The sequence below is a fragment of the Notothenia coriiceps genome, unplaced genomic scaffold (assembly GCF_000735185.1).
Source record: "Notothenia coriiceps isolate Sejong01 unplaced genomic scaffold, NC01 NC01_scaffold00005746, whole genome shotgun sequence".
Lineage (NCBI taxonomy): Eukaryota > Metazoa > Chordata > Actinopteri > Perciformes > Nototheniidae > Notothenia > Notothenia coriiceps.
In genome coordinates, this window is record NW_011338447.1 from 25,007 (window position 1) to 36,666 (window position 11,660).

Below are 11,660 nucleotides of genomic sequence, written 5' to 3' on the forward strand. Positions count from 1 at the left end.
TTCCTTAAATAGCATATTTGCCAGTTCTTTTATTTTGAAATATAGAAGCGGAACTTCTTTTTCTCTAGCTAAACATTACCGAGGAGTCCGTCTTCTCCGTTTCCTCCTGACTCTGCTGCTTTTCGCTGAACTACATCGGCCGAACTAAGCGTATACCGTAACTATATGCCAGACGATGCACTGAGGGTGGTTTGTGATAAAGACCACCCACTATGCAGTGCTTGTGCCCGATGCACAGCTTGTAGGTATCTGTTTGGTAGGTTATAGAAAATCCAGATATCAGGAAGCTGAAGAAAAGAGAACTGTGAGAGCAGACATACAGGAGGCCACGGTTCCCCCTCTCACACACACACACATCACCACGGCCTTGATGGTGATGTATGCAAGGAAACCAGCAAGAGTCAGCGATGGGTAATTTAAGCACACACTGTAACATAGTTAAAGTTAGTCCTTTGGTTTACCATATATTTCATTTGTTAGCCGGTTATTTATCTTTGGCTGTAGCCTTTAGCTTTCAGTGCTACAAGCTAACAGTTTATGCAATTAGCTTTGGATTCCGGTTATTCCCTAAAGCTTATCGTAAACGTAATGTTAGCTAACTAACATGATACAGATACACTTCTCGTATATAGTCTACATTATGTATAATACATTAAAAAAAATGATCGGTTACATTCCGCTATTGACAAAAAAAACTGTTGTTTCCAAGGTAGCGAATCAAGCTAACTTTGCTAACGGCTATCAATAGCCGGTAGCTGACGTTTAATATGTTCCAGAAAGTGTGTTGCTAATTGAGAAAACGAACTACACCGTTAAAATGCTAACATTTTAAAATGTTTTGTTCTGTGTGTTTTCCCAGGTGCAACGACAGAAGGGATTCACAATCCTATCAGGTATGACATATGACATCTGTTAACAGTCAACTGTCATCAGTTTCCTCTAACATGACTAATTAAAGTGCAGTATTTCCATTAAAGTAAATTAATATCCATGTAGTTATATGGTGAATGCATCAACCCTGATCGAACTCAACATACATTTTCACGTATAAAGCATGAGTTGGGTCTCAATTACCACACCAGTTAAACTCCCAATTATAATGTAACTTAATAATAGCTTTGAACAAAATAAACCACTTAAGATTGTATTTACATTCATATACATGGCTCTTACAAAACGCTCCATAGGAAGTCCTGCTGTGGTAGTTTGTGTAATGTTTTTGCAAAGCTTAGGAGAGTTTTTTCTCTCTCTCTAAATTGTGTTGATATGGCATCAGGCTTGTCCAGTTAGGACACATGTTGACACCATAGTATTCCTTGAACATACCTTCCTAATACTGGCTTCCTGTAGCGTTAAATAAATGCTCGAAGGCAGAGAACATCTCCTGTAGACTAAAATTGTAATATTTATTAGAGACGTGGATTTCACACATTGGAAATGTATTTAACAATCTAATGACACATCCACATCCCAACAAGCCTTTCTCTCATGCTTTATTCAATCCAGACCCATAAATCTCAGCCAAAGAGCCAATCCAGCAGCCTTCACCGCTATGACAAGGTGCGCGATGGCTCATCAGACCCCACGCCCCCTTACAAGATGCTGCGACGCTCTGACGAAAGTCCTGTCAGCAGACATGGAGACGGCGCGGGGCATGGCAAGGCAAAAACCTCTCACACGGTTAGAGGAAAAAATGGTAAGCATGGATTTTTTTATTCTTACACGTGGATATATGTATGATGTATAAAGGTTTCTAGACAAAAAGGAAAGGGGAACAATTTGCTTCAGCTATTGCACGGCAAATAGAATATATCAGATTGTTGTAGGACTTATCTTATTGTAGTTCATTTTATGTAGGGTTTTTTGATGAGTATTAGCTTTTGCTTTGTTCATTTAAACTTTTGTTTTATACTTACATTGTGAACTTGTATATGCTCCGATGCACTGAATGTGACATTTTCGGCCAATCTTTTGTTTAAAGAGTACATATTATGCTCAATTGTGTCAAATATGCTGCTGCACCTCTTTTCACCCTCTGTCTGAAACCAGAGCCCAGTCTGCTCTGATTGGTAAACCGCTTAGAGATGCCCCCCCCCCTTAGCCTATGACGCACAATGTGTTTGAGCGCTAGCCAATAGAAGCACAAGTGTGATGTGAGGTAAACAAAGGACTCCAAATTAGGCTTTTCAGGCAGGGTAGAGAAACTCCCCCTGGCACGAAATATGATATTTTAGCCTTTGCAGACCATTTACATGCTCAAAAATCTATATAATTCACTACAGGACAGGAAAAACTCAAACACATAATGGGTCTTCTTTAAAAAAAGCAATTTGCTTAATATGTTTTTTAAAATGTTGATATCTTCTTGCCTTCTTTTCGAGGGAAATTAAGACTTTCTTACATTTTAAAGGGGACCTATCATGAAAAATGCACTTTTTGATGTGTTTTATACATAAATATGTGTCCCTGGTGTGTCAGGGAACTCACGCAGCGTCAGGAAATAAAACCCTCTCTCCTGTCCTCCGTACCCAAATCTCTAAAGACTGGGCGACAACGGAGCTGATCGAGATTTGCGTCCGATATGACGTAATATTGGAAATGTGGACCCATGGCCCTATCAGAAACGTTGCTATCAGAAACAATGCCCGACTGTTTTGGACGTAATATGGTCGGTGCATGTTTACATTAGCATTGCTAACACTCAGAGCTAACCTGGACTGCACAGAGCTCGTGTGAAGAAGCAGGAAATAAAAAGGAACTCACCTTGTGGTATAACCGGCAAGAGAGAAAGCCTTTGAGCTCCATACTGTTTCAGAAATAATCCATGATATGGCGTTTCATCACCGTAGTATTTAGTTTAGACTTTTTATTTTTTAAAGCTTTATACCCAAAATCAGCACTTTTGAAACAGGAAGTGAAATAATGGGTGATCTGTTTGGTATTTTGAGCAAAACACTTCATAGACATGTTTTTTATATATTTTTATATATTTGAGATCTATGCTATTGCCTAAAGATAGCATGATAGGTGCACTTTAAGATTAGTTAACCATCAGATCACAATACAGCTATCACTGCTCAATGTGAACACTGCAAACACAACCTAACAAAGCGTTTCACTCAGCTGCACTAAGTCTCAGTCCTCTGCAGAACACTGTGTATTTTCTGTGACTTGATGAATGTCTCTGTTGCAGGGACCAGCGGCTCTCCTCAGGAGAACTCTCACAACAACAGCTCCCACCATGCCTCCGACTCGCATGCGACTCAGAGCAAGCCTGCAGACAGGGTAAGACGTTGTCCGCTGTTATCTGATGATATGCCCTCAGCATTTCCTGTAGAAATAACTGTCACGCCACTGGGAAACATGGTATGCAGGACATTATATAGAGGCATCTTTCTGTGCAGACAGTTCTCTCTCCAAAACAATGCATGATTATAACTTTATATTCATGTTACAGGCTTGTCTTTGTTAAGACATTTAGGAAATCTCATCATACATCTCACTTCGTCATTGTTTTTTACTGAGCAGTAAGACCGGATACTAAATATTTGACGTTTCCTAGGACAGAGATAAGATGATGTAGGATTTATTTTGCAGATAGCAATACAAATGTAGGTGACAAGGATAATCATGAATATTATTTAAAAAGCTCACTATCATGCTGGATAAGTGAAGAAAGAGCCTTAATCTCGAAAAAATGCATAGTAGGAGTAATCATGTAAGAACAGACTCACAATATTGATTTAGTTTTGAATTACTTTTATTTATGTAGGTGGACTATTCTTTGGGGTCATTAAAATAGGTCAAGTCTTTGTTTTTCACTCCAAACGCTGTTCACTTAAAAAGATAAATCCTATCTGTGATGCAAAAACTATTTGATTCTTAAATACAATTAGATTCAAGTGCCATTTTAGGAATCATATAAAGAAGCATAGTTTGATGATTAACGGGATAATATCGCAAACCAGTTAGACAGGGATAATGTGACATAGAATCTTCATGCTGTTCGATGGCTAGTCTGCAAAACCAATAGTTGTGTTCACTGTTATTTGTTGTCATTTTGAAGTAGACAGGAGGGAGTGGTGCATATGTATACACAGCATGACTTCTACAACTAAGTGACACATGTGTTGCAAAAAGGCTAGCTTTTCTTCATGTGTTCACCTTTATGCTTCAGTCATAAGATAGACAGATGAGACGAAAGGAAATCCACACAGGAAGAGACAGAGGTGCTTTTCAGCTTAGATTTAGCAAGACTAAGTTATTATAGATTACGTTTTGCTAATATATGCACACTGATAATTATGCCTTTCTGTGCTGAGATTTCCGGGCCCAGAACATACATTATTTCTTTATTATTGTTTATTTTCTGCAAATTATAGCATTTTAAAGCCTTTTGTTGTTGCAGTAGTAAGTGTCAAATGACATCCTGTAATACCATTACCGCTATAATCTAGAGTAATTGTGCATTTTTATCTTAGTTTAGGTCAGCTAACCCCTTTTTGTTTTTTCAAATAATGTATTGTTGTGGCCTCTACAAAAATTAGTCCGTTTTGAATTTGATGCAATTTAAATGGTAACAACAGGATGATGCTAAGTATATTCTCTCCCTTGAATTGTCACCATGACCGGAACTGTTTGCGTAAACATGACCATGGTTATTTATATTACTAGCTGCCATCCATACTTAAAAGCTAATCGATATTGAGGGTGAAAAGCAAGAGATGCCTGCCAGAGTACATGGATGATTACTCTTTTTTTTAAAACAGAAACTTGGGAGTCTTTACAGTCAGATGAACAGTCATACGCAAGGACAGTTTTTCCCCCGTTCGGTTGTAATCTTTTTTTTTTTTTTTTAAATACTACTATCTTTAGGGGAGCATAGTGTTCCTATCAGTGTTGTTGCTAAAGGCCATTAGCTTCCTTGTATTATGATTTACAGTGTTTCCCCTAGGTTTACTGTCTTGGCAGGGTGCTTTGTTTTGAATTTTGAAATGTTTTTATCCTCTGGAGCAGAGAGAGGAGCTGTGGATTATTGTTATTGATATCGTACAGTAACAAAGTATTTGTACATTAAAAAGCAATACAGTACAGTGTTACACTGTACTGTATTACTTTTATTCAAAATGTATTACCTTCTTATCATGTAGCCTTCCTTTCATTGATACATTTAAATCACCTGACTACAGCATATAACATACCTGCTGCAACCCTGTGCTGCTGCTGCTGCTTCTCTCTGCCTCATCCTCTATTGCTGGAGGCAGCTCCACCTCATCTGATCTCTGATATGAAAGCAATCGTGTTCTGATGATATTGAGCTATTGGTGCGAGTCTAACATTAAACAAGCAGTCTGCTTATCATACATTGCTGACAATACATTTTAAGAGGCAATTTGTTGAGTCACTGCCGCTAAATGCCGGTAGCATCAAGCTAGCAAATCCTGCATTAGCCTCACATCAACAGGTGTAGACAGAACATCCAATTATCCTGAGCTAATTTACTGAATAAACCAACTCACATCTCCTGTCTTTTTTTTCACCCAACTCATTAGACTATTCTTCAGCTGGCGTTTCATTGTTGTTTTCTGTCAAATTCAATACTGTAGTTCAAAACTGCGGTACCGCTAAGTTCGTTGTCGCGTTTGCGCGTGTGCCCCTGGGCAGGCTGTGTGTGTCCTTCTCCCGTGACGATAACGGCTTGATGTTAAAAAATAATAATAAACTAATTTGAAACTGGGGGGACACACACACAAACAAGCAGACAGCAGAGCGCGGCGCATTAATGCAGATTTGTTTGACTTTTTTACACTTTGTTGTTCTCCTCCTTTCCTCCGCTCTTGTGTGTGTGTGTGTGTGTGTGTGTGTGTGTGTGTGTGTGTGTGTGTGTGTGTGTGTGTGTGTGTGTGTGTGTGTGTGTGTGTGTGTGTGTGTGTGTGTGTGTGTGTGTGTGTGTGGAGCCCCGCCCGTCAGAAACAGAGCGGAGGGAGAATGTGAATACGCAAAGCAGTGGACACTGAAACATGCATACATTGGATAAATAACATAGGCGTTTAGTTTATTTAATAAAAGAGCACATGTTCAATGTGAAAAGTGACCGTAGATAGATTACTTCAGTTGCAATTTGGTGCTATATATATTTTTTATTTAAAAAAACAACTCGAATTTCAAACGGGGCGCGGGGGCTCCGTTGGCAGGGCGCAGCGCCCCGCCAAGACAATGGTAGGGGAAACACTGGATTATATACCTCTTGGAAATGTCATTATTTATTTACTACTTTAAGGAGGTTTTCTGTAGTGCTCTTTAACTTTTCACAATAACCCCTATTAACGTCTCATGTGTTGTGTTCTCAGCACCAGGAGCCGTCAGATGACTGGACAGAACACATCAGCTCCTCTGGGAAGAAGTACTACTACAACTGTAGAACTGAGGTCTCCCAGTGGGAGAAGCCCAAGGACCTGCTGGAGAGGCAAGTCCTTTTTAAATTGAAATGTTACAATGCGTACCTTTTTTTTTTTTTTTAAACATCAATCAATCGGCTCATTTATAAACAACCCACATTGACCAAAGTACACAAATACATAGGCATAGACACTATCAGCCACATAAGGAGTCAAACGCTAGAGAATAAAAGTATGTTTTAAAGCAGTCAATGGAGGGGGCTAATCTGATAGGGAGGGGGATGCTGTTCCACTGTCAGGGCTGCAATAGAAAACGCATGGTTGACCCTGAGTTTACGTTTGGAGTGTGGGACACCCAGGAGCTCCAGGTTAGCCCACCTGAGGGGCCTGGAGCTAGAAAACAGGATTGGGAGGTCTGCAACATGGGAGGGTTCCCGCCCATTTAGGGCTTTATACCCAAATAGGACTAGTTTGAAATCAATTCTGAAGCGCACTGGCAGCCAGTGGAGAGAGAGGACAGAATTGGGGTTGTATGGTCCCTCTTCCGGGTACCTGTGAGGAGCCTGGCCTGGGTTCTGGACCAGTTGAAGGCGAGACAGGGATGACTGACAGGTCCCAGTATATAGGGAGTTGCAGTAGTCAAGACGGACGACATGAAGGCGTGGATGACTTTCTCAAGATCATTGACATGAATTGCTAATCAAGAATCTCATTCTAAGGCCAAGTCATGCAGCGTTAGGCAGGTTACTTTAGAAATGTAATAGGTTATAAATTGCTAGCAAAACTTAAAATGGAGTAAGTCATTTAGCTGTAGGCTGACTTGGAAATAGCAACTGGATTTTTCCATTGTAGAAAATAAGATGTGTGGCAAATACGTTTATGATTCCACATATTTACGGCACTTTTATAATAGTTGAAGCGTAAATGCAATCGGTGGAGTAACAGGCTAATATTAAGGCTATAAACAAGCTACATAATGGTCACATGACTATGCGTCAACACACTGTAAGCTAAAGGCAGCTAATCTTCGGCGTGATGACGTTTAGTAGTCTTATTTAGTCACTTGTTAGCAACTGCCATTTTTCAAGATGTGTGAAAGCTTCAAATGTTCACAGGTGTGGTGTTTACTGACGCATTTTATGTCGTTATACAAACTTGAAATATCGTAAGCTTGTATTACCCACAGACTTTATTTTGGGAATCTAGCTAAAACATGTCCAAAAAGTAGCTTTTAAATAGGAGCCCAGAAGTGCTAAAATGCGAACCCATTTTCAGGCTAAGCACTCATTCCTGCACTACTCTATAAAGCTGAACTAGTAAAACAGTACTGTCTACTTTTAGGAAATATTCTTCATTATATCTTGAGTTTTAGATATCATAATGCACAGCCAACAAAACAAATCACACGCATATAGATCACCTACTTCAAACTTTGAAATAAGTAAAGGAAAAATGGAACTCCCTCCTGATGGGTAATATAACTAAAAACCACCCTGGGTATTATTGGCAATTATTTTACATAAGTCCCTAAACAACGCTTATTTTAGGTTGTATTAAACTTTCAAGCTTTTAATAAGAAATCACCCACATTTAAGTACATATTTTCCTGATGAACTTTACTGGATAAGATGCTTTCTTTACTACGTCATTAGTGACTCCCTCACAGATCACGCAGCACACAGGTCTTCTCAGGATATCATTAGCTTAGGGTTCAGAGTCTAACTGCAGCCTGCAAATTGTCACTTTCTGCTTAATCTGCTTCAGGGAACAACGGCAGAAAGACCCAGTCAAGATGCCGGCGAACAGTTTCCCCCGGGACATGGACTACAGACAAGAGGCCTTGCAGGACAAAGCCTCAACAAGTAAGTTAAACAGATTCATAAAACAAAGCTATTTGTTTTTTACACGATCATCATCATCATCATCATCATCATCATCATCATCATCATCATCATTGTAGGTAGTTCAGAGTTTGCTTTAGAAATCCTGTTGCTGGTCCACATCCTGAAATATTTCAATGTCATCTGACAAAATGAAGAATATTTGAACTATCACTTTATAAATATCCGAAATATGCGTTTATTGAACTTGAATAAGTTTATAGGCAAAATAGGGATGTTTATTATATTCATATTGAATTAATATCATGATATGAGATTTTTCATGTTTGATTTTTGATATTGTAAAAGTGTTGTCTTTTACATTTTTCTGAAAATAATGACCATTTTTGTATTTGTTTCTGTTGTCTTGAACCACTGAGTCGGTGATCGTCTAAAAATAAAAAATCTCATAGTGGAAATAATTATGACGTTTTATGAAATTGGGTTTTGTGACAGTTTCCACATTTAAAAAAAAAAAAAAAAAAGTGTATAATAGAAAGTGTGTGTACACACACATAACAATAGTTACAATAAATGTACAATAAAAAAGTGAAATAAAAGAGACTTATTCATAATATCTTAATTTTTTTCATTTACTTCTCTGGTCCGCACATCGTCTCGGTTTACCTCGTCAAATCTCGTGTTAAGTATTCCTCTGCTCTCCCTCACAGAGGCCACATCAGGGGACCAGTCCACAGCGTCCAACTCCGGCCATTCCTCCTCTTCCTCTTCTTCTCAGAGCCTGAACTCTGCTCCTGGTGCTTTAGGCTCCACCCCCTCCGCCATGTCCTCCTCCACCTCCTCTTCCTCCTCCTCGGGCCAGGTGCCTCCGTCTGTCCAGTCCCCCTCCCCGGCGCTGCTGCAGGACCCCGCCCTCCTCCACCAGCTGCTGCCTGCGCTGCAGGCCACTCTGCAGATGAACAACGGCAACATGGACATGGCCAAACTCAACGAGGGTGAGGCGCAACAGAAACACAACACGTCACTTTCACATGGCTGTCTTCCAGAGGGTGAAATGTTCCCCTTGATCTGCACTGGACCATATTTAAGACTTGTTTTGATTGTATTTGGAAAAGTTGAGGTTGTATTATATTAGAATACCAGCCTGTTCACAACAGTTAAACACCTGCGCCTACACAGGCTGTTTTTTTTTATTTAGTCTTACGTTAGCCCAGCCTATCTTAAGAGCACACACACTCAGAGAAATTCCCCTTTGCTTTGTCTATAAAATGATTAAAAGAATATATACATGGTTGATACATTTAGCAACCTTTCATCAATTGTTGTGGCCACTGAGGGGCTACATTGTTTAGGATTTAAATCTACCGTGTTAGAAAAGTTGCTCCTCCTAACAAATGTCAGATTTAAAAAAAAAAAAAAAGTTTTCTGAGAATTGTCCCGTTAAAGTTAAGACTATCTCCTGGTAAAGATAACATTTATTCACACAGCGTCCAAGCACTAAATAAAGCTCTAAAGGTCAAACATTTTAGGAGAAGGGAGGAGGATATTTAAGAGGCTTAAGAGTTTCCAAAGCATATGAGAAAATGGTGGAAAGACAAAAAAGGTAGGAGAGATATTCTCTGATCCCAGCGTCTTGGTCCTTTAAAACCAGGTTTTCTTGCTGCCATTACCCTTTCCCTGGTTTACGGAAGGATAATGCATAAGTTCCCCAAATGCACAGGTAACTGTTTTGCTGCCAAGGCGGGAATCTTGTTTTTTTGGCGAGGTTAAAGAGGCCTTATTATGCTGTTGGGGGTTTTCCCTTTCCTGTAATGTGTTCTAGTTTGTGTGAATGGTCTGGAAAGGCTAAACACCCAAAGTTCCCTCCAGAGGGAGTTTCTCAATGCTAACTGCTGGGGAAGATATTGTTATGTCTGATTTTTAGAGAGGTAATACCTAAAGGGTGAGGACTACTTTTTGAGGAAACGGTGTGGAAAAAAATCAAAGCATGTCTTATTATCGAGCCACTATGGTGCAGACAAATGACACCTGACAATATACAGCTTTTGAGAAAGTTAAGAGGCCACCATGGCATTACCAGATCTCTCTGGTTTTTACTATTTATCGGTATGGGTTTGAGTAAAATGAAAATGTTTTACTTTATTCTATAAACATCATCAACAATCATATGCTGAAAAATAATCAGGAACTACTTTTTTCTGATTACTGTGCGTGTTTTTGCACATACCTGTTGCACGTCCTAGCTCGCTCACCTGTGTGTGTGATTGTGTGTGTGTCCACTCTTTCCTCCCTCCAGTCTTGGCAGCTGCCGTTACCCAAGCTTCCTTGCGGTCTGTGCTTCATAAGCTCCTCACTGCTGGACCGGCTTTCAACATCACTGCTCTGCTGTCCGCCGCTCAGCACTCCAACCAAGGTATGCTTTTCCACCCATACTTATGTCCTTATTTAATATTGTACTTTTTGAAGTGACCCTGTCTGTTTTTCTTTAAGAAACAATTTGTTTTTGACCTTCAGTTAATTCAATTCTGCATTTCTTTAATGCAAGGTAACAGCGTGGATCGTTTAAGGGATGTTCAGATTGATTAATAGCTGTCTAAAAAACATGTCCTCTAATATATTTGCATGAACCGCCTGCAGAGCAATGCAACAAGTGTGGCAGTAACATTTGACAGAGGCATTTTTGTATTATCCTATTGGTGCGCACATTTCCTTTTAAAAATAAATGAAATCTAATCATGGTGTACTCGTATAGATGGAGTTCTGTACTCAACTGAAATAAGTATTTTAATGAAGTCTGTATAAAGATATTTTGCAGCCATATCTCTCAGCACCACAATACTTGATCCAGAATAACATTTTACATTTTTAAATATTGGGCTTTCTGTGATTTTGATATTGCATTAGCCCTTAGAGTGGTTCACGAATGAGACCTGGAGTTCGCATTTCACCACTTTTGGTTCCCTTTTCTTGAGTTTTATTTTTGGTTTGATGCCTGAAATAAGATAAAAACTTAGACATCAAATACGTCAGTAATTACCCCACTGGTGATTGTCCGATGCTTCTATGTGTCATTAAAAACGACGCATGCTCAAAGGGGCCGAATAAACTACAAAACATCTTCAGGTCGACACGAGTCCGCCATGCAACCATGATGTAGTTTGTTTATAGCATGACATTAGCTTTTTATTTTTGCCAATTGCATTTACACTTAAAAAAATCACAAAGTGGTGATACTATATTGGATATCCTGCTAAACAAAACGTGTTAAGTATCATGAATGTGAGAGAGACAGCTTATTTTCTGAAAAATACGAAATTCAATAGGAAAATCGCTTTGCTTTTTGTCAAGGGATCTATTGTGATTAGGGGTGCAACAACTAATCAACTTACCGTAATTTTCGGTCTATAAGCCGCGCCTTTTT

At 39.3% G+C, this 11,660-nt stretch overlaps 1 protein-coding gene across 1 annotated transcript; it reads left to right on the plus strand.

Annotated features, from left to right (window-relative positions):
• Positions 1 to 77: 77 nt before the first annotated feature.
• wacb (WW domain containing adaptor with coiled-coil b) lies at positions 78 to 10,652 on the plus strand (the record flags this gene model as incomplete). Its single annotated transcript, XM_010768425.1, has 8 exons — positions 78 to 411; positions 860 to 893; positions 1,507 to 1,696; positions 3,194 to 3,285; positions 6,351 to 6,466; positions 8,163 to 8,260; positions 8,950 to 9,234; positions 10,536 to 10,652. Coding segments are annotated over exons 1-8 (973 nt in total), but the record flags the coding sequence as incomplete, so codon positions are not given.
• Between the last annotated feature and the right edge of the window lie 1,008 nt (positions 10,653 to 11,660).